This window comes from Heptranchias perlo, chromosome 9, assembly GCF_035084215.1.
Source record: "Heptranchias perlo isolate sHepPer1 chromosome 9, sHepPer1.hap1, whole genome shotgun sequence".
Taxonomy (NCBI): Eukaryota; Metazoa; Chordata; class Chondrichthyes; order Hexanchiformes; family Hexanchidae; genus Heptranchias; species Heptranchias perlo.
Window position 1 is genome coordinate 69,445,446 of NC_090333.1, and position 24,609 is coordinate 69,470,054.

A 24,609-nucleotide genomic window follows, 5' to 3' on the forward strand; every position below is an offset into this window, starting at 1 on the left:
CCAATAGTGCACCTGCTTCAGTTTGAAACACACTGTGTAGAAAGGAGGGGAAAACTGCACCCTAACAATACAGAGGTTGCTGCAAATATTTATTTACAAAATCTATTGCCATGTCCTTGCTGCATCACCTTAATGTTTAGACCTGGAGGCAAAATCTGGTCCTCAACGTTCAAATCACCCATTATTTCATGACACTTGTATCTCAAGCCAGCTTCACCAGCTCTGGGTAGGTAAGGAATAAATTTGGGTATCTACTATCCTTCACCCAGTTTTCCCACTTACCTGGGCTGTTGATTCTGCTCCTTGCTGCCACTTGAAGTTAATCTTGGTTTTAAAACTCTTGCTTGCACACTGCATGCATTCTTGAAATTGGGAATGAAAAAGGATTTGCGCAGCATCAGAAGCAACAGCGCAGATGAGTTACCTGCAGTGTTGGGGGGAGGCAGGTTACAAGATGGGGCGGAAGCAGTTCTTGTAGCAGGAAAAACAATCATGCTAGTGAGAATATGACAGTGGAGAATGCCTGCACATTTGCTCTACTGGACTTTGCACACTTCCTAATTGCCTGAGTTAAGGCAACCTCTTCTAATGGATTTCCTGGATCTGGAGAAAATTCAGGAGGTTGACAATTCAGGTCATTTATTGCAACAAACATCAAGTTCTCTTTACGCTCAATTCTTTAATAGCAGATTAGAGTGTTATCGCTGCAATTAGCTTACTGATGTGAAGTAAAACCTTGCAGCTGTGAATTCTGGGTTTATCAGCCTCTCAGTTCTTCGCTTACATTAATTGGTTAATTACCACTAGTCCTGCACACCCAAATACTAGTTTTTTAAAAAAAAATATTGCTAAGGAAATGCATCTCCTCCTGAAGCAATGGACTCTACAACCACCAACTCCTTGCATATCTATAACACCTTTACATAGAATAATGTCCCAAGGCACTTCACAGAGGTGCGGTGGAACACAGACAACAAGCCAGCGAGAGAGGGAGAGCGCAAGGGAGCGAGAGATTGATTGCAAGGGGCTAGCAAAAGAAGTGGGTTTTAAGCAAGGAGGGTCTTAAAAGGGAAATGGGGGAAAGGCAGAGAGGTTTGAGAGAAGGTATTCCTGAGAGTGAGACCTAGGCAATTGATAGCATGGCTGTCAGTGGTAGACAAAGGGAGGGGGAATACACAGGGGGCCAGAGTCAGAGAAATGGAGTGTTCTGGAAGAATTGTAGGGATGGAGGAAATTTCAGGAGGTAGGGAAGGGCAAAGCCCTGGAAATGATTTAAAGACAGCGACAAGATCTTTAAACAAGACATTGGAAGATTGAGTTTGGGCGCCAATGTACGTCAGTAACAATGTAGGGATGGCTGAGCAGAACTCAGACAAGATACGAGCAGCAGAGCTTTCGACAAACTGAAGTTTGTGGAGGAAGGAGGGTGGAAGACCAGGAAGAGGAGTTTTGGAGTACTCAAGGCTGGAGGTGACAAAAGGCATGAATGAGTGTTTTAGCACAGATGGGCTAACATAGGGATGGAGGTGGTAATGTTACATAGGTGGAAGTGGGCAGTCTTTGAGATGGAGAGGGTATGGTACTGAAGTGGACTCCCTGTTGTCAACAATGGTCAAGACCAGGACAGTGGTCGGACAGGTTGAGAGAGTTAGTGATTATGGAATGGAGTCTGGCAGGGGCCGATGTCAGTAGGATCAGTATTGCCGATGTTTAGCCGGAAGGAATTACGACTCGTATAAGACTGGATATCAGGCAAGCAGTCTGATGAACAGAGCAGTGGAGAGAATGGTGGTTAGGCAGTTCCACAGAAATGGACAACAGTTGAAAGACGAAAGAAGAGGATGGTGTGGTCAACATGCTAAACAGCGGAAGCAACATGCTATAGACAGAGCTAAGCGATTCCACAACCAACGGATCAGATCAAAGCTCTGCAGTCCTGCCACATCCAGTCGTGAATGGTGGTGGACAATTAAACAACTAACGGGAGGAGGAGGCTCTGCAAACATCCCTATCCTCAATGATGGCGGAGTCCAGCACGTGAGTGCAAAAGACAAGGCTGAAGCGTTTGCAACCATCTTCAGCCAGAAGTGCCGAGTGGATAATCCATCTCAGCCTCCTCCCGATATCCCCACCATCACGGAAGCCAGTCTTCGGCCAATTCGATTCACTCCACGTGATATCAAGAAACGGCTGAATGCACTGGATTACAGCAAAGGCTATGGGCCCCGACAACATCCCAGCTGTAGTGCTGAAGACTTGTGCTCCAGAACGAGCTGCGCCTCCAGCCAAGCTGTTCCAGTACAGCTACAACACTGGCATCTGCCCAACAATGTGGAAAATTGCACAGGTATGTCCTGTCCACAAAAGCAGGACAAATCCAACCCGGCCAATTACCGCCCCATCAGTCCACTCTCAATCATCAGCAAAGTGATGGAAGGTGTCGTCGACAGTGCTATCAAGCGGCACTTACTCACCAATAACCTGCTCACCGATGCTCAGTTTGGGTTCCGCCAGGACCACTCGGCTCCAGACCTCATTACAGCCTTGGTCCAAACATGGACAAAAGAGCTGAATTCCAGAGGTGAGGTGAGAGTGACTGCCCTTGACATCAAGGCAGCATTTGACCGAGTGTGGCACCAAGGAGCCCTAGTAAAATTGAAGTCAATGGGAATCAGGGGGAAAACTCCAGTGGCTGGAGTCATACCTAGCACAAAGGAAGGTGGTAGTGGTTGATGGAGGCCAAGCATCTCAGCCCCAGGGCATTGCTGCAGGAGTTCCTCAGGGCAGTGTCCTTGGCCCAACCATCTTCAGCTGCTTCATCAATGACCTTCCCTCCAACATAAGGTCAGAAATGGGGATGTTCGCTGATGACTGCACAGTGTTCAGTTCCATTCGCAACCCCTCAGATAATGAAGCAGTCCGAGCCCGCATGCAGCAAGACCTGGACAACATCGAGGCTTGGGCTCATAAGTGGCAAGTAACATTCGCGCCAGATAAGTGCCAGGCAATGACCATCTCCAACAAGAGAGAGTCTATCCACCTCCCCTTGACATTCAATGGCATTACCATCGCCGAATCCCCCACCATCAACATCCTGGGGGTCACCATTGACCAGAAACTTAACTGGACCAGCCATATAAATACTGTGGCTACGAGAGCAGGTCAGAGGCTGGGTATTCTGCGGTGAGTGACTCACCTCCTGACTCCCCAAAGCCTTTCCACCATCTACAAGGCACAAGTCAGGAGTGTGATGGAATACTCTCCACTTGCCTGGATGAGTGCAGCTCCAACAACACTCAAGAAGCTCGACACCATCCAAGATAAAGCAGCCCGCTTGATTGGCACCCCATCCACCACCCTAAACATTCACTCCCTTCACCACCGGCGCACTGTGGCTGCAGTGTGCACCATCCACAGGATGCACTGCAGCAACTCGCCAAGGCTTCTTCGACAGCACCTCCCAAACCCGCGACCTCTACCACCTAGAAGGACAAGGGCAGCAGGCACATGGGAACCTGCATGTTCCCCTCCAAGTCACACACCATTCCCGACTTGGAAATACATTGCCGTTCCTTCATTGTCGCTGGGTCAAAATCCTGGAACTCCCTTCCTAACAGCACTGTGGGAGAACCGTCACCACACGGACTGCAGCGGTTCAAGGCGGCGGCTCACCACCACCTTCTCAAGGGCAATTAGGGATGGGCAATAAATGCCGGCCTTGCCAGCGACACCCACATCCCATGAACGAATAAAAAAAAACTGTATGAAAGGCTGCAGGGGAATCAGGGACCGGTCAAGGGGGACTAGGAGGGATAATGCACCATCACAGCCACAGAGAAGGTTGTTCATGACTTTAGTTAGGGCCATTTCAGTGGAAGGGGCAGAAATCAGATGGGAGGGATTCAAGCAGGGAGTTGCAGGAGAGATGAGCATGGAGTTGGGAGGCAACAACACATTCAAGTCCCTTTGATAGAAAAGGAAGATTGGGGGTAGGACAATGGTTAGCTGGAACAGAGGGTTCAAGGGAGCGCTTTTTTGAGACGTTTAATGATGACGACGAGGACAAGGCGAGTACCACACATTAGAGAGGAGGAGAACAATGCCGGACGACAATGATCTTCAACGTCAGCTCGGCTGGGGCTGAGGAGGGGGAGTTAGGTGAACAGGAGCTCAATGGGAATAGGTCAAGGGAGAAAGAAGTCGGCATCGTGGACAAAATGAGCTTCTCAACAAACATGAAAATGTCTCATACAATACAGCCTTTCCAGTCTAACGTTCAACCTCAAGCCTTCGTAAGACTTAGTGATCTCCATTCCGAAAACCCAAGCAGAGCAGTGGTACATGACATTCCTTCATCCCACGACCCATCTGTACCACAGCTGTCACTTGGATTTCCATGCAGGAAATCTGCTGTACATTAGCTACCACATTTAACAGCATTAAATACGCTGCAAAGCCAGTAAACGGAATTGAGATAAGAACCAAATAAGATAGCCTCATCTATATTATTTTACAATTCCCTGTGCCGCCCACATAACCCACTGCCCTATCAAATTCCAAAGATCTAGGCTCTGTCCCTGTGTCGCAGTGAGTTTTCCCCACCCCCCCCCCCAGTTTCCTATGCTATTTGAAGTTAAAAACAGCACCAAATCAAACCGATTTGCAAATGACCTACTGTAAACAGCTGGATCAGAATCTCAGCAGAACATCTCTAACCGCAACTGGATATCAGATGTGCGAACTACTTTGGTGGGAAAATCCTACGTAAAACACCGGGGAGATCCGCTTCAGGGCAAAATGATCTGAATTGAATCCAAGCTCTGCTCCGAAGGCAACAAAAAGTCTTTTTTGTGGTTAAGAATGAGCATGTCCAGTCCCTGTCAACACTCCGTTTGTTTGGGAATTGTTTGCATCTGGGAGTTTGCTTTAGATTAAAAATAGGAAAAAACACATTTAAACACGACCACACTCAAGTATTGAGCATAACTGATCAACAAGACTAATACGAACACATTCACAGCACCTTCCCAAGATCAGAAATTTTATTGCTAACATTTGATGCTACATCTTGCTCCATTTTTGTTTTCCCTTCCTCGAGTTCCAGATACATTATTAACCTAGATACACAAGACTTTGGATAAATGCATTCCTGATGTAATCAAATGGACAATTCCCAACCAATCCCTATAACAGAACTATCCTGTCCCCAGCGTAATCCTGATAGGCATTTTTTAATTCATTTACTTTTTCAAAAAAAATTAGTTGTGTGTGCAAGCATTAAAAGTTTTTATAAAACATTGTTTGCAGAAGGGGAAGGAAAGAAAGGAGGAAAATAAAACTGCACTCACCCCCAGCCATCTTGCACCCTTGTTGGCTGCTTGTTGTATCTGGACTTTTTTCAAGGTAACATTATAAACGGCTCCTTCCTCTACCTCTTCGCCCCAGTCTTGGATTGAATTGTGCTATGGAAGAACCAAACCCAAAATAGAGTAAATCCCTCTGGAGAAGCTGCTGACATGATTCCAGCCAGATAAAAGATTTTCTGGTACATGCAAACAGTACACATTTTGCCACTAGAATGTAAATACAATGTTATGTCCAATTATAGACCCCTGCTGGAATAGTTAAGGAAACTTGGTCTACTACGCATGCCACTCTCAAATGGTACTAAATATTCCACAGCAATGCTTACAGGACTTCAAGTACTTTAGGGAGTCTTTGCAACATTCATTAAATTGGCAGGAATGCAAATTTCAGTTTGAATTGAAAACTATTTTACATAATTGCCATTCCCCATTATGTGTTGTTATTCCCAATGTGCACAATACAGAATCCCTTTTCCACCTCATGAAAATTATAGTGCGACATGGAGGTTTAACTTTCCAGTTTTTGTATCAATACAACTCTGCACATCAGTTTTTAAACTGATTAATTGAGATACCATGATATGGAGTTAATGTTACCGATTGCACTGTATGTAATGACATCCATGAATCAATATACAATATGCCAGAGAGAAAGGTATCCGTTCCTTTCCCTAACCGTGCCCCAAGCAGCTCTCTGAATGTGCTGGGAAAGACAGAGGGCTGAGTCTTGATTTAATATTGATAGAAAATGAACATTTAGAAACAGCAGCATTTTACTTTGAGTAAACACATTGCAAATCTTTTGCTTCAATTTCCCCTTTGGCCATAATCAAATTAAGCCTAATTGATTTTGGCACAGTAAGAATCAATTAAAAAAAACAAAACCCACACTTTACTAAGGATCCCACGGGATCACAAAGAATTTTTATTTGAAGATCAAGCATGAAAAAACTTGTGAAATATCAGTCCCATTTAAGTTTACTGGGCAGCAGAAAGCACAATGCAATACTTCAGATGCTGCACTACACTAAGGCCAACATATTCAGTGACGAGGAACACTAGCTACAAGAGCTTTGGCTCCGGTTCCCTCGGACCGAATGCTTAAATGGAACACAGAAAGAAAAGCATAACCAACAGTACCATTTTAGGCTTCCACGGTAACCGCATTCGTATCTTTCTCTTCATGATGCTGGCTCTAGAAATCCTCAAGCACTTTGATCTGAAGGTTTAGCAATCCTGTCACACACTCCACTAAGTTACTGCACTGCTTAGCTTTGGAACGAGTCCATTTCTGGCACAGAATTCTGCTGCAACTCCTCCCACTCTGTGATGCAACGTTTTCCTGTTGTGTCCCTGAACTTAAACCTTTACTTCCAACATCTCTTTCCACCACCGCCCCTCACCCCCCCCCCCCCCCCCTCAAAATTCTAACTTCGCTGTTCCGGCCACACAACAGCCTGTCTCCTTGTCTCATGCTCCGTGTGTCTACATAAAAGTTCAGAAGCGAGATTGGACCCCAGTCACTTGTGGACCAAGTGCTTGAGAAAAATGCAGTTTTATCAGCATTAGAACAAAGGGAAGGAGTGGTAGAGAGGGGCGGGTTTTCAGGCAACATTATCTGCCTGTGTAGACTTGTATGAATAATTAAAATCAGACCAACTCAATTGAGACATCCACACTGCACAACCAGATTGTGTATTAACAAAGAAAAACATCTACAGACAAGAATATAAACCTGCCAGCCAAATGTACTGCAATCAAACATGAAGCAACTCAAAACAAATAAAAGCAACTTTGTTCATTCAGCCCCTTCCACTCTGCATTTTATGAATCAAAAATGCCTTTGATGTCAATGAACTCACAGGATTAAGTCAGGCAGGTAAAGTTAGGGGAAACCCTTAAAAATTTTGGGTTGCAGCATTTTTCACATCAATTAACTTTCGTTTCACCCCCACCCCCTCTCCAGATTCAGTGAGGCGAAGTGAAAGCCACACTAAAAATCTGCACAATACATGAAAAAAAAGTGCCATATTAGTAAAACGTTCACAGCAGGATAAATATTTACAAAGTAGTATACAAAAAAAAGTTGTTCAGCTGCCAAGGTACTTGCATGCAACTTTCCCCATTACTGCAGCAGAAACACCAAGCCAGGGTAGTTTGGGGGGTGGGGGGGGGGGGGGGGTTGGGTGGCAGGGGGGAGGGAAATGGAGCCAAACCATATGATGGCACTTTGTAATGGAGATGGCAGTAATCAATCCTTAAATACACTCGTTTATTGATGTGCCTCCCAGCAGGCTCATCCACTGCAGGAGGTTTCTCCAACTAGATTTTGTACATTTATAAACTGGTAAATGCTGAAAAGTTAGGCTATTTATCACATGCAATTGCAGTACCAACTCAGATTACTCACTGAGTATAGCTACTCCAAAAAAAATCCTGGTGATGGAACTTAAATCTGTCTGTTAATAAAAAAAAATCCTCCACTACTTCAGCAAAAGCATTATCAAAAAGTACTTAAGGGTTTAAATATTAAATCACAAATTCCCAACAAGGATTAGAAGCATAAAAAAACAAAGATAACCGTACGAATTCAGCTCCATTGAAAAGGTTATGAACTCTTTCACTGCACTCAGACTCTTTTGTAAATCTCCTAAGCAGCATATCATCATCATTAGACAATGCTACATTTCCATGGAAACCCTAGACAATCTGTATCTGGCCCTAAAAGCACAGAGTGACATTGAGATGCATTGCCTTCTCTTTGGCATAGAAGACAAAACAGATGCTGAGATAGCCATGTGATAAATTGTCACCACTGCTTTGAGTAATCTTGTTTATCTCCTCTCTCAAGCACAAGACAGTTTGCAGGCCCCAACTAAAATGGATCTAATGAGCCTAAAGCATCACACGTTTCTACAGTAATTAGTTTGGCTCGAAGCACCATTAACTTGCATCCACCACATATATAAAAATGTTTTGCCAGTTATTCAATACATTAAGTTTTCTTTGTTGAAAAATGTCATTTCATTGGCAAGTACACACAAACACAGAACAAACCTCTGTTTCACAGGTTATCCATAAGGAACCACAATTTTGCTAAATAATTTGTATACAGCCACATAATTGGCAATGTTGTGCAGCATTTGGAAGTTTTCAAAACAGGGTTTACTAACACCAGGGTTCCCAGTGCTGGTTGGGACTAGCCACTTCAATTATGGCAATTAAGCACAGATTTAATAGTTACTTCAAATTTCAAACATATTTTAGTTATACTGCAGAATGTAATATTTCCACTTGAAAATAACTCTAGACTATGAGAAGATGCAATATAAAATGCCAGTCTTAGAACTACATAGCTTACAGGTTGCAATTTCACAGTCTTCAAAGAATAAGAAAGTTGCAATGAATTTATCAAAACCATTAGCTGGTAATGGTCTTAAATATCATCTTTAAAAAAACCTAATCATAAATGCATTTTTAATATTAAATATAACAATCACAACTCAATTTCATTATTCCCGTCCTGCTCACCCCTCCCACCGCTGACCCTTTCAACTCTGCTAGCAGATCAACAATCAATACCCCTCTCCACAATGTCCATTCACTTGTGAACAAGGCCCTTGCCATTCACGACCTAATTGTGAATGACTGCATTGACTTCATGGCCTTGACGGAAACTTGGCTTATGGGTGACGACAATTTGCCCCTTACTGAAGCTTCCCCGCCTGGCTATACCTTCCACCAACTGCCCTTCCCAAACCGCCACGGTGGCAGTGGCCCTGATCACCTATTCTCACCTTGGTCTCTCCATCAACACCTTCTCCTCCATTGAGGACCACCCTCCCTCCCTTAACCTCTCCCTCCATGTAAACTGTTCTACCCATATTCATGGCCACACCCTCAACCTTTCGATCTCATGTAGCTTCTCTATTCTTCCTAGCAGCCATGCTAGCTGATATTGTAAACAGTTCCTTCTTCTCAAGTACTGCCACCCTCCCTTTCAAAACCACCATCACTCCCTTCTCAAAAAAAACACCCTTGACCCCTCTGTCCTTGAAAACTACCACTCCATCTCCAATGTCCTTGAAGGCCTCCTAAATCCATGCCCATCTTTCCCACAACTCCATATTTGAACTTATACAATCAGATTTCTGCCCCTGCCACAGCATGGAAACTGCCTGGATCAAACGTCACAAATGACATACTCTGAATGCGATGCACTATTCCTCCTCAACCTCTCTGAAGCCTTTGATACAGTCAACCACACAATTCCCCTCTTCTCCATTGTCCAGCTCAGCGGGACTGCCCTCACTTGGTTCCACACTCTTATCTATCCAGTCGTAGCCGGGAATCTCCGGCAATGTCTTCTCTTCCTGCCCCTGTACTGTTAACTCTGGAGTCACCCAAGATCTATCCTTGGCCACCTCCCATTTCTCAAATACATTCTGTCCCTCAGCAACATCATCTGTAGGTATCATTCAGGTTCATCATGTATGCTGACAACACCCAGTTCTACTTCTCCACTATCTCTCTCGACCCCCTCCACTGCCTCTGTTGTCAGCATGCTTGTAGAACATCCAGTATTAGATGAGCCAGAACTTCTTCCAATTAAACAAGACCGAAGGCATTTACTTTGAATCCCCATAAACTGTTTCCTCACCTTTGATTCCACCCCCTCAGGTTGAACCAGACGGTTCACAACCTTGGCGTCTTATCTGACCCCAAGCTAAGCTTCTGAATCATGTCCTCCATCATTAAGAGCGCCAACATCCGCCTCCGTAACAATGATAGTCTCCACTCCTGCTTCAGCTTGTCTGCTGTGTAAATCCTCATCTATGCTTTTGCCCCTTCCAGATTTGACTATTTCAATGCTCTCCTGGACAGCCTCCCATCCTCCACCTTCCATAAACTTGAGCTCAACCAAAACTCTACCTGTATCCTAACCCGCACCAAGTCCCGTTCACCCATCACCCCTATGCTTTCTGATCTACACTGGCTCCTGATGCACCAATGCCTCAAATTTAAAATTTTCATCCTCTTGTTCAAATCCCTTCATGGCATCACCCCTCCCTATCTCGTACTTCCTCCAGCCCTACAACCCTCTGCGTTCCTCTAACTCTGTCCTCTTACACGTCACTGACTTCCTTTGCCCCACCATTGGCAGCCACCTTCAGCCATCTGGGCCTGAAACTCTGAAATTCCCTCCCCAAACCTCTCACTCCTCCTTTAAGATCCTATTTAAAACTGACCACTTTGACCAAGCTTTTAGTCATCCCTCCAAATATCTCATGGCTCGGCGTCAATTTTTGTCTGATGACACTTCTGTGAAGTGCCTTGGGACATTTTCCTACATTAAAAGGAGCTATATAAAAGTGCAAGTTGTTGTATTATTAGCAATCATTGAAACCTTGAAGTGTAGCACTGTTTTACATAACTTTCATTCTCATTTACAATTGATATTTTAGGCATAGTAGGCAGAAAGCCCAAGGAGTCGTAAATGTACAACACATTTTAACACCAACTGATTTTTTTCCCCCCCTGTAAGCAGTATATAACTGGTGGGTGGTGTTAAAAAGGTCTATTTGAATATGGTACTCCAGCACACTGCCATCCAGATCACAAGGTGCTTTCTCTCGCTGGTGGCCCCCTTGAGAATACAAAAACAGTACACTGTGCGGATGTTTCTGGTCTTCTGTTTGTTTAAAGCGTGGCCCTGAATTCCCAGTGTTACTGTCATCTCCACTCTGCACTCAGCACAATGTGGAAAGGTAATGTGGTACAATAGGGAATGCACTTCAATTATGTGTTGGTAACACCAGGGTAGTTATGATAAACAATTTTGGATCAATGTATATCTGATCTTATCTTGAAACTCTATACGTAACATATCCCCAGAAACATTTAAGTAGATATTCCGAACCCAAATATAAACATTCCCAATTTCATTCCTTCTGTTGCTAAGTGTTGTGAATGTAACCAGTGTAATCATCAATCTGAAAACATTGCAATAAAAATTTTTTTAAATGCTGAGAATCAGATATAGCATATATGATCAAATAGTTTATACCCAAACACATCTAAAGTTTACAGCTCAGAAGGAGGCTATTTGGCCCATCATGCTTGTGCTGGCTCTTAACCAGAATGATCCAAAACTAATCCCAGTGCTTTGCTTTCACCGCATAGCTCCGTATCATCCTCTGCTTAAAAGGTTCATTTATTATTCCCTTAAAAGATAGCGAGCATTGCCTCTACTCCCTGTGGTTAGACATTCCATATCCCAACAACTCAAAGGATGGTTTATCTAATGTCTTTCTTCAATCCCAGTGCAGAATTTAAATTGATGACCTCTCACCATCCATTCTCCACCACCCGAAAAGCTCCTCTGTGGTTATTTCTCTATTATAAAAAGTGAAAAAAAAAATATTTTCCTGCTATTCCTATGTCTCAGTGCAAACCAACGACTGAACATGCAATGTAACAACCAATGACACTTCATTTATGGGATTTGAATCCCTAAGAGAATCAACGGCAGGAGCTAAACAAGCTAAGGCTTGTTTTGTAGCAACCTATGCAGGAGCTTCCTGTATTCAGCCTATTGTAGTCATTTTTAAACTGAGACACCTTTGTTCCCACTGCACTCGCAAAGAAAATGCAAAATCAGGTTCGGGCAGTATCTCACATTAGGTGACAAATCTGTCTCCAGGAAAGCAAAACCAGCAAAGTTGAGACGAGGGGCCAGAAATAACAAAGTTTTAAAGAAATATGATTCATGTGGCTGTAAAACTGTATCTTGCAGACACTGGTTAACCAACTAGGTAACTTCTGGGGCCAGATTAGTGAATCACTGCTTCAATGCAGGTAAATCTACTTCAAGAGAATCAGCATGACAACCTTCAGAAACACATTGAGGAAAGTGCCCATTTTAAATGACTGACCACTGAAAATCAGCTTAGCATTATTCCTATTGTACTTTAGCAGTTTTGCATGTCCCAGAAACAGTAAATTCTGCAACATCTGTGAACAATTTTCTGCTTAAAGTGCATCCAATTGTGCCATCTAAGTCATTACTCTTTTCCCACATTATACCCAGAAAATGGTTTGTATTATATTATCTTGGTTCCAAGTAAACGACTACCTGATTTAACTGCAGTCAGAAAAAACTTATGGCAGTATTTAGATCCTTTGGGAGGGGTAGAAAAAAATATTTAGAAATCATTCTAAACCATGATTATAGGATGTTAACATGGATTCTATGAAGATCAACATCTGTCAATGATTAAACATCACGATGAGACAAAAGAACAATCTTGCATTTATATAGCGCCTTTCACCAATGCGTGACGTCCCAAAGTGCTTTACTGCCAATTAAGTACTTTTGAAGCGTAGTCACTGTTGCAATGTACAAAATGTGACAGTCAATTTGTGCACAGCAAGGTCCCACAAACAGCAATGAGATAATGACCAGATAATTTGAGTGATGTTGGCTGATGGTTGGTTGAAGGATAAATATTGACCAGGACACCCCTGCTCTTCTTAGAAGATCCTATGACACTATTTCGATGTCCACCTGAGGCGGCACATGGGGCCTCGGTTTAACGTTTCATCTGAAAGACGGCAGCTCGAATGCAGCGCTCTGTCACTGGAAGCGTCAGCCTAGATTATGAGTTCAAGTCTCTGGAGTGGGACTTGAACCCACAACTTTCTGATTAAGAGGTGAGAGTGCTACCACTGAGCCATGGCTGACAAGAGTATTCATTACAAAAGGATTGTGTTTTCTAAAGCGAAATAATGGATCATTTTATCCAATTCAATAGCTCCCTGCACTGCCTAAAAGAGTTAATAGAGATTAGACTTTAGCATTGGCTGAATAAAATAGTCATTTTGCTTCATTTTCAATTCCACAAAGACCGTGCAGATTGATCGAGAAATGAAGAAATCTCACCCACTCTTGCTGTCACACAATTTCAAGCCAAATAACAAAGTTGTTGATTGAGAATACACTGAGCTGATAAAAAATAATTTCAGATACTCTGATAGAGCAATTGCTGTCCATTTTGACAAGAAACATAGCACTGGGAAACTTCAATTAAATGAACTCATGTCTTCTACTTAATTCAGTTCATCAGATTTTAGAAAACTGAAAAGAATAGAAGACACAACCTAGCTTAAAAATTAAATTAAATGACTTAAAAGCCAATAAAAAATACATGCTCAATGTAAATGAGTATTGGGTTTGGAATGCCCTTTTATTCTGTTGGCTGATAACATCTGATAACTAACAAAGGTCAGTGGGTCGAATATATAAAAATCTTTGGGATCACAGAGTATGTTTGACATATGAAAAGATGCCAAGTACTGTTGCACAACACTACCTTTCAAATTACTTGTATTTGGGTGTTGGACTGAATGAGCCTGGCTCTGGGAAGCTACTTGCACAATTTGTAGTCACACTGTGTTCCAACTTAATACTTCAAAATAGCATCACCTGCCAATGAATGTAATCCCAACAGATGATCATGCAGTATTACAGGAGGGCATGAGAGACAGAGACAGAGAGAGGAAAAAACAACAGAGCAAAAGACAGAGAGCGTGTGAGAGAAACAAAAAAAAGAGAAAAACATAAATGTTTGTATTAATGCTTGAACACCAAGGGAAGCCTTCAGAGCTGCGCTTCAAACAAAGCCAGATTAATATCTTGAGCAAACATATCTAAATCTGTTTGTTCAGAGGTGTCGTGTCTGACAAACTGAAGGCAACATTATTCTCATTCAACTGACACTTCAGCATGTGTTTGGTTGAGAAATCAGGCTGGATGATATTTTATGATTAGTTTCAGAGCGAGAGACTATGCAGCAGCTCTGATCTAATTAACGTGAAAATATCAACAGACCATTGCAACTGCATAACTGCTGCTAATTGGCTCGGTGAAAAATTAAAATATGCATTTGCACTATAATAGCAGTCTCATCTATCAACAACAATTGGGTAATAATGGGAGATATGTACACGACCTTCAGAGCTGATACGAAAAAAATGTTGCAAATGGGATGTACAGTGAAAAACAGTGAGACTGATTGCAAACTCATTTACACACAAGGAATGGTGTTTATTTATCCAGAGTGAGAAACGTTAATATATAAGTTACATTTTTAAACCCAATTGACCAAGTCTCAGGCCACATGTGCAAGGCTGAGAGCAACTGGTTTAAGCCAAAGGACGGCTGTGCTTTGCATTGACTCAATTCCTTTGCTAGATATTTCAAGCAAATTTTGTTTCCAGTTCTATTGACTGCATTGGATATCGGGCACCTGGAATAGATTGTTTCACTTGAATAGCAAATTCTGTAATCAGCACTATTAGAATTGTTTGACGATTATTTACATAGCAGACAATGTTCCACTTATGTGCAGATAATACAACCAAAACTGAAAAAGTAGTTTAGCAGCTAATTATATCCATTGCCTAAAAAATCCCACCTAAAGCCAGAATCCAAATTCAAAGTTGTGGACGTTTATTTTGCAAACCAAGCATGTTTGAGTCCTCGGTCTTAAGATACACTTTCTATTTAAGGCAGTACATTTAGCCTTAAGACAATCCTGTGTGTAGAGCTACATTGCACAACATTACATAATCATACTGATTTATTAGCAACATTAAAAAAAACTACAGGCATATTTTAACGAAAAGGGAAATAGCGACTTGCATTACACTGATTAGTTTACCCTTCCCTAATCGAGTCATTGAAGCTAGCTGTGGTATCTCACTAACATACCATAGGCTGGCTAACTGCACAGATACAGACTGACACAGGGAATTATTCAATGTCCTTCTGTAGACTTCAGTGGCACTGTGGTAAAATTTTCACTTCATACAAACATGCTATTTCGACATTAGTAAAGAATGGCAAATATTTAACACTCAATAAAACCGCCAGAGCACACAAAACAAAAGGGAAAAAAGACGGTGAGGCCAATGGATTGACATTCTGCTTACATCAACATCTACCAATATCATTAAATAGTCTACATATGCAGGAAAGCACATTTCACTCCATGATCATTTCCCAGTTCAGACAATTTCCATAGCCTTGTGGAGCCATCTCAGCTCTATCACACATTACAGCATCAGTGAATCTTTAACTACATTCACTAAAGAAAAACTACGCAGTGGGTGGATAATTCATAAACATTTTTTTAAAAGTTTAATGAACTACTCTGCCAGGTTCTACACAACGTGCATTTATATAGCGCCTTCAACGTAGTAAAATGTCCAAAGGCGCTTAACAGAAGCATCAACAAAATCTGACACCAAGCCACATGAGATATTAGGTCAAGTGTCCAAAAACTTGGACAAAGAGGTAGGTTTGAAGGAGCATCTTAAAAAGGAGAAAGGGTAGAGGCACGGAGATGTTTAGGGAGGGAATTCCAGAGCTTAGGGCCTATGCAGCTGAAGATACGGCCACCAATGATGGAGCGATTAAAATCAGGGATGCACAAGAGGCCAGAATTGGAGGAACACAGATTTCCTAGGGTTGTCGAAGTTAGAGATAGGGAGGGGCGAGGCCATGAAGGGATTTGAAAACAAGGATGAGAATTTCAAAATCAAGGCGTTGCCAACGTAGGTCAGCAAACACAAGGGTGATGGGTGAACAAGACTTGGTGCAAGTTAGGATACGGGCAGCAGGGTTTTGGATGAACTCAAGTTGATGAAGCGTGGAAGATGGGAGGCCGGTCAGGAGAGCATTGGAATAGTAAAGTCTAGAAGTAACGAAAGCGAGGATGAGGGTTTCAGCAGGTGAGCTCAGGCAGGGGCGGAGACGAGCGATGTTACATAAGTGGAAGTAGGTGGTCTTGGTGATGGAGTGGATACATTCAAACTAATAGGACCCCTCGCACTCAAAAGGACCAATGCCTAAACTTTAAAAAAAATGAGTTTATTCATAGCATCTGCAGACTTCTCAGCAAGGAAACAAAATTAGAGGGGAAAGTTTTTTTTAAAAAAAAAATAGAACTATCCAGATCCTGTCTGCTCTCACTGTTTGAAGGTTACGAGCCTGATGCTCGACATATTTTTTCCAGATGTTAGCTTCTTGGCAAGAACTGCTCTCAACAAAAACAAAGTATCTGCATGAATTACCCATCATGGCTCCACAGGGAGTGTACTGTACTCAGCAATTCCTGTCCAGATTCGCAGGCCAGGTCCTAGGGAAAACAACGGAGAACGCTGCTTCATCTCCATTCAGACGCTGAACAAGTCAGCCAAACAAAAGAATGGACACCGGCCATCTTTCAGGCGTTATCTACGATCAATGTGATGCTCATATTCATTCAAGGCTTCAGCAGAAACAGAGACTATAGCATCAGCAAGAATTCCACAAACCAAGCCCTTTCCCTGGTTTTAATTACTGCAGAGTAAGGCTCAGGACGAGTTTCCTTTTTACTTCACGAGTTAAAACCTGGGACATATTTACCAACAGACTACCTTTGAACCAGTAAGGACATGTTTTGTGAAAAATAAACTTATTTTTGGTCATTGCCAGTCTTCTGCTCACACACAAAAAAGCAAACCTTGCATTTGCTTTCTATCCTACTTCCATTTTAGCTGACACCAATGCTAAACAGACATATCTTTTCCCTTCCCTTGCTAGTCACTAAGTGGGACTCACCATACGTTGATTCAGATGACAACTGAAATCACTCAGCTGGTACACAGCTGGTGAATGTGAATAGTCAGTAAAGGAATGTGCCCCATCGTGTGAAACAGGTGTTATAACAGTTATACTACCAGGCCACCAAGACATCTTCATTACAGCTCAATGAGCTTGGAATACATTTTTAAAAAAAAAACAATACTCCCCATGGAAAATAAAATATTTCAACAATGAGGAGGATAGGAGGCCAAGGTGTCGCAACCAACTTTCTTGGACTGCCACTTGTCCAAAGAATTTCTTCAAGTCCATGTTAATGTGAGACCCCATTCAGGGTATCCCAAGTGTCAGAGAGCACAACCACAGTAGAGTTAAGCATTGAGGACCATTGGTGCTGCCTTTCCATCAACGATTCAAAGTCATTCCCTAGGGTTTGGTTGAATTATCCTCTCTGGTTATGCTGAATTTAGTTGGTGCTCAAGCTGCACGTAGCAGGTAGCTGGCACCAACCATACAGCATTTAAATATAGGGTTGGCTTAAAAACAGCCATTACGTACTACAGGGCAATAATATGAAAAATTGATATTGCTCTAGTATCAACATCTGAACAGTAAGCAAAATAACATTAAGTAAACATAATTGGTTAAGTGAACAACCCGGTGAAGGCTGAACATACAGATCTTGAACAGCGTTTAAACAGGACATAAGTAGGTGTACTTAAACTGAATTGCTTTATCTTCATTCTCCCCAGACCATGGGCCGTTTCCTAACTGACGGGAGTGTTCTTTCAAACACCTGGCAGTTCTACACTGGAGCGAAGTGCAAGGCGATGCAAGACGAAGAACTGGGATGACTCATCCAATAACTTTACCTGCCTTCGTCTTGGAGAAGTGTTTAGCCACTTTGTTCTCACCACTGATGTGCAAGAAGGATCAGAAATTCAACATCTGGGGAACTGTCAGCCATAATTGCTCTGCTACCACATCATGGTGCAACTTGTTTGTGCATGAATGCACTATTAGCAGAATATGCCATTTTTTGCCACTTAAATCATTATCTGTTTATATTTAAATATTCTATCTTCCTTTATGTTATACCAGGCTGTACCAAAAGAGCCTGTAAACTATTTGAAAACAGTGGCTCCTGCACTAATCGTCCTTTGAGTTTGAAAACAGCCTAGAAGTGCTATGGCAGTCTGAAAATATGTTGAAGTAACATACAGCTACTCAAATTAAAATTTATTTAACTAAACAGACCAACTTTGTTGAAAAGGTGTCCACCAAAATGCAAGGAAGCTGTTTGCCATACAGCTATAATCTGCACAGAAATCCACTGACACGTGGCTTGTGTGCAATGCCATTGCAAAACAACAAATTGTGGCTTTTCCGACCAATCAAGTCAGGGCCTCTTTAAAAGCCTGTATTACTCCTTTCTACATGTCAAGGCAGCTCCCAATTGTTCTAGAACAGTAATCCAGGAAAATAAGTCCCTCCCATCTCAACTAGTCACCAAGAAATCCACATAAACGAGTTACTTCATTCCAGACTTGTTTGCCCTGGTCACACATTCAATAGTCATTTTGGTTCATGCTGGTTGAAGCAGCCCAACAGTGGTTTGATTGATCAAAAAAAATAAAATTCTTTTGCAAGTGTTACATTTGGAAGCCTATCTGAAAGAATATTTCATTTATAGTAAAGCAATCACTCAAACATACAGCAAATGCAACTTCTTCGACAGCATCTCGTAAACCCGCAACCTCCACCACCTAGAAGGATAAGGGAAGCAGGTGCATGGGACGAACCTCACCTCTAAGCGCCCTTCCAAATCACACACCATCCTGAGTTGGACATATATTGCCTTTCCTTCACAATTGCTGGGTCAAAATCCTGGGATTCTCTACCCAACAGCACTGTGGGAGTACCTTCTCCACATGGACTGCAGCGGCTCAAGGACGCTCACCCCTACCCTCTTCAAAGGGCAACTAGGGATGGGCAATAAATACCACCCTTGCTGGTGATGCCCACATCCCCAGAATGATTTTTTTTAAAAACTCAGTTAGAAAGTTAGCAGCTGGCATCCAGCAAGAGGGCTGACCCTTTGAAAGAATGAAGTTTGAAAGACTTCAATATTGGAAACATTCCACAGTAATTTAATAATCCATTGCTTTTCTATATCCTCTGGGATCAGACAGCTAATATGGGGAGACTGAAATAAGTAATGATACAGGTCAACAAAACTACTATGGCAATAATTTGGACAAATTATTGTCCTGAGGCTCGTGACTTTTTTGCATAATGAAGCTCCTTCAGTAACCATGAATACAAAAACTTCTTTACATTCATGTTATATATGTTACAAATTGGATAGCCAGGTGGTGAAGAATAGAATACTACAGCCTGGTCTTCAGTTGCTTCCAACCCTTTATTCACAGCTCAACATTGCACACCCTCCTATAAATGGATAGGAGAGTCTGCAATTGATACCCACCACCTGAATACAATTAACACTAATTGATATAAATCACAGATACAATTAATATATCCTGAAAGAAAATTAGTATAAAAAGGCACAGAACTGTTGTGAGGCACTCAGTTACTGAAGCACAAGACAGACATGCGGCCATGTTGGGTCCCTTCATTGTTCATCTGGCGAGTATTACTCTAAATATTTACATATGCACAGCTGCTAGTCATCAAACTCATTAAACTTCAGGATCGCAAAATAAATGAAGAGTTGAGTGTTTTCTTTTATTAAGTAATACAGCAGCTCTGTCATTAGGAAATGTTTAGTGCTCCTCAGTGCAAGCTGGTGCTTCCTAAGTGCTGGCTCACAAGTGTCTCAGCGTTGACTATTACTCAAATCCATTTTCTTCAGTCGGATGAGTTTTATCTGCTCTTCGACAGACCGCTGTGTGGAAGTAAGGAATAAAACATTGGGAGAAAGAAACTAACAAAGCTCCTCTCACTGCACTGGAATAATGCCTCATACTGATTTTGCAACATAAATGGGAGTGAGGCCTGCTGCTTCAGGCTTCTCCCCCATCCAACTGAGGATCAGAGTGAGTGGTGACAAACAGGTGGTAAAAGTGGGAGAGAAGAGTAAACAAGGGTTAAAAAACACTCCAGCTGTACATATTTTCTTCTGAACAAACACCAACTTTGTTGAAAAATGTCGTGACAAGTGCAAGGACAAGGCTTGCCAAACGTGGATATAATCTGCATAGAAATATATCAAGATATCATTGAAAACAGGCATTACCACAGTAGGACTAAATCATAACTGATACCTAGGGCTTTTTTTAAAAAATGCATTAAAAGGCTGTATTTAAGGTCATGACAACTTCACGCATGAATGCAAAAAAAGTTTAAAGAAAGGATACACAACTGAGCAATGTTTCTGAACTATTAGAATCAACTACAGCAAAGGGCAGTGATTCTACAAATTGCCAAATAATTTGAGGAACTAACTTCCTTTCACCGAAGCATGCAAACAATTTTAATCAAATTAACGTACTGGAGATCCTGGGGCATTTCGCAAGATTGCATTTCTAATGGACATAAATAATATTTAGAGGCAACAGTATACAGCCTCAAGCATTTTAAGTTAACATCACCATGTTTACAGCAGTAAATAAGCTGGGGAAAACCCCCCACTCACCATTATAATGGATTTCAGTCAACAAATCAAAGCCACTGGTCAGATATGGACACCAATGCTCTTTTCCAGATGTGTCCCGGAAGGTGAAACGAAGCTGAGCTGTCGTTATAATGGTTGGACATATCAGCTTTTCCAGCAAAGGTGAACAGAGTTTCTCTTAACAGACTTGTTCATTGAACTCATTAGCAGTTGAAAGGCAACACAGTGCAGCTCGATGAACATGAGAAAACAGACACTTTGAGGTAAACAATTTACAATTAGATTCTACGGCTTGTATGTTAGGAAGACACATCATACTGACACAGTCAAGTGCTCCTCCTTTAGCAGGGGACGGTAATGCGCCCAAGTCTCGAACAACGTTTCACGGCTCAAGCTAATAAACACAAGAATCCCACAACGGAACTGTTTTTGATGTTTTACACTGGAAAATCTAAACAGACCAAAGACTTTTTGATTTTCTAGGACTGTTTACTTCTATTTCCACTGCTGGATGTGTCACACAAACAATCACTCCTACATTAGCCACATTGTTTATTTAAGTTAGAAGTTAAACAACACAGCCCATAATTGTTTCTATATATTACTTTTCTTCGAGATTGCCAGCACAATCAAAAAAAGTCTGGGTGCCAACTTTATCACATCTATGTAAACAGAAGCACTAAGAACCTTCAACACAAAAAGTATTTACACACACTTGACAGTCTTCTTGCAAGCAGTCCAGTAAATACTAGATAAAGAGGCATAAAAACCAAAACAGAAAAAAATACACTGCAAGTTTATTTAATAAAATGAGGCTTTCTTGATGAGTCACTTCTTAGTGTGGGGCTGAGCCATTCAGATTTGGAAGGTCCCAGGTTTGATCCCAGGACCATGTTGAGTTAGCTGGTCTCAAACAGGGCAGAAGTATGCACATTGAACTGGCTTCAGAAACCCTGACGAAGGAAGGGACCAAGTCAACCAGGGTCCCTATTCCAGTTTGTGATGGGAAGCTATTCTCTCAAGGGGTAGTGGAGGGAGGAGTCAGTGACAGCTTAGGCTCACACAAAGAGAAGCCAAAGAGCCACTTGGACAAAGCACAGGAGGGAAGCTAACACTTGTGGAATCACAGCTCAGCTTGAATCAGCCCCTACAACACAGAGAAAGTTAGAAAATTGGAGACAGGAGCAATAACAAACCCAAGTTGGCAAAAGTCAGTTATTTTAGAAAACACATTTCTAAAGAATAATTTCTTGTTGTCAGATCATTCCAGCAGTCGTGCAATGAAATCCCATCCCAAGTTAAAATGCAATCAGTGATGGGCATTTAAATTTGCTAGTCCATATTAAGCAAGGCATTAGCTCTGGGCCAGATTGCTTACCTTGGGTGGGGTAAAAGAAAGAGGCAGGGAGGAAATGCTGACAAGTACAATTCTGCCAAACAGAGCATCTCTTTCCCAATCTGATCATGAAACATCATCAAGCCATCCTAACCTTCCTTCCATCAGTTGGCATGAGCTCAGACAGAAATAAAAATCTATCGCTGTTTAAATTGCTCTCGTGGTTAACTCCTTGTGAAGACCTGTTTGGGAGAAATATTTTCCATTCATGCTTCTTTTAGGAATAGATCTATGTACTTATTGGTAAAAAGCATTCTCAATGGCTGGCAGGATGACAGTAATCCCTGATGGAGCCCTAAATTCCAAGAATTTAAATTTCAGGATTTGTAAAACATGCATTCTTTGAGATCTTACACGGAGCTTGTAATGTGTGAATCTACAGCACTAGAATAAGGAATAGGGATAATTAAACCAAGAAGCCAATTAACAGTGTCCCAAACCCACCAAGGATCCTGTGTACTCACTCAGTGGAGCCATAACATGTTAAACATAATGTGAGCAACATACACAGGCACAGACATGTTTATATTTATAGCAGATGGAGAAAAAAAAAGTTGAAGGTTAAATTCCAGTATGCATTTGCCGTGCTGATATATGATTGTGCTTTCCTCAAGGCTCAGACACAGGAGTAGGCCATTCAGCCCCTCGAGTCTATTCGGTCATTCAATTAGATCATGGCTGATCCTCAACTCCATTTATCCACCTTTGTTCTGGAAGCGAGTTCTAGATTTCCACTACCCTCTGTGGAAAATGTGCTTCCTGATTTCACTCCTGAATGGCCTAGTTCTAATTTTATTATGCCCCCTTGTTCTGGATTCCCCCATTAGAGGAAGTAGTTTGTATGTTTACCCTATCGAATTCATTAAATCATTTTAAATACTTTGATTGGATCACCCCTCACCCTTCTAAACTCAAGGCAAGTTTATGCAAGTGGTCCTTTTAATTTAACCTTTTAAGCCCTGGTATCATCTGGTGAATCTGCACTGAACCCCCACCAAGGCCAATATATCCTTCCTGAGGTTCGGTGCCCTAGACTGAACACAGTACTCCAAGTGAGGTCTGACCAAGGCTCTGTACATCACTTCTTCACTTTTGAATTCGAAACCCCTGGAGATAAAGGTCAACATTCTACTAACCTTTTTGATTACTTGTTGCAAATGTGCACCAGCTTTTAGTGATTAATGTACACTGACACCTAAATCACTTTGCTCCTCTGCAGCTCCTAGTCTCACCATTAAGAAAATATTCTAATTGGTCTTTAACATATGCAGTTAAAAGCTGTGACCCCAGTACAGATCCCTGGAGTACACCACTTGTCACATCCTACCAGAGAATGAACCCTTCATCCTTACTCTGTCTCCTACCTCCCAAATCAATTACTAACCCACATCACAAGGTTATCTCCAATTCCATGTGCTCTCATTTTTGAGAATAATCTCTTGTGCAGAATTGCTTTCTGAATGTCCATTTAGACAACATCCAGAGACACTCCCCTATCTACCATGTTAGTGACTGCCTCAAACAATTCAACTAGATTAGCCAGATATGACCTGCCCTTCACCAAATCATGCTGACTCTCCTTGATCAATTGATACCTGTCCAAGAAATCAGTCACTCTGTTTCTGATGATAGATTCTAATAACTTCCCCACAATTGATGTTAAACTGACAGGACTGCTGTTATCTGATTTCTCGCCTCTTCCCTTAAGAGTGACATTTGAAATTTTACAATCCAATAATTCCTAAATCTAGACAGCTTTGGAAAATTATGACTGATGCATCTATAATTTCCTCACCTATTTCTGTTAATACCTGGGGTGGAGATCATCAGGTCCTGAAGATTTGTCCTATTATTTTTTTCAATTACTGTTTTTTTCATTTATATTAAATTCACCAATTTCCTCCCCTGGACTTATTTTTAGGTTGTCTTGTACCTCTGGTATTTGGTCCTCTTCCCCCAGTGTGAAAACGGATACTTACTCGTTTAACAAGTCTGCCATCTCCTTATTATCCTTTATCATCTCGCCTGCATCCATCTTTAATAGGTCCACATTCCCCTTTATAACTCAATATAGTTATAAAAACTTTTGCTGGGAGCTTTGATATCCTTCGCAAGCTTGGTCATACTCCCTTTTTGCACCCCCTATTACTTTCTTTGTATCCCTTTGTTACTTTTTTAAAAATATAGCTCTCAGTCTGCTCGATTTCCACTTTGCCCAGCATTCTGGTTCGTAACTCATCACTAAATCCAGTTTAGCCAGGTCCCTTGCCAGTTCCTACAACAACGAACTTGGACTTTTTCCTACCGTTACTTCTTTAAATACCTGTGCTGTTTTTAATGTTTTATTGGAAACATAAAATGCCAGCAATATCCTTCCATTCTACACCTTGGGTTTTTAATTTCCCTCCAACCCACACTGCTTTCCTCTCCTGAAGATGGCATTTAATGGTGAAGCATGGTTTTAAATGTGCCAGTGACCCAATTTTACTTTGCCCAAGTCACCATTCTTTATGTATGATCATAGTCAGCAAGAGCCAGTGGATAATTTGAACATGAGGGGAAG

General features: G+C 41.8%; 1 protein-coding gene across 6 annotated transcripts in view; it reads right to left on the reverse strand.

Annotated features, from left to right (window-relative positions):
* rgl1 (ral guanine nucleotide dissociation stimulator-like 1) overlaps positions 1 to 24,609 on the reverse strand; it is a 237,719-nt gene that overhangs the window by 63,297 nt on the left and 149,813 nt on the right. For 4 of the 6 annotated variants that reach the window (XM_067990725.1, XM_067990724.1, XM_067990727.1 and 1 more), the window contains one exon: positions 5,349 to 5,462. In XM_067990725.1, the coding sequence (XP_067846826.1) occupies positions 5,349 to 5,462 (114 nt within the window). Of the gene's footprint in view, positions 1 to 5,348; positions 5,463 to 6,506; positions 6,659 to 20,671; positions 20,691 to 24,609 lie in introns of those variants that run through there. The other 2 variants (XM_067990728.1, XM_067990726.1) reach the window with 2 other exon arrangements.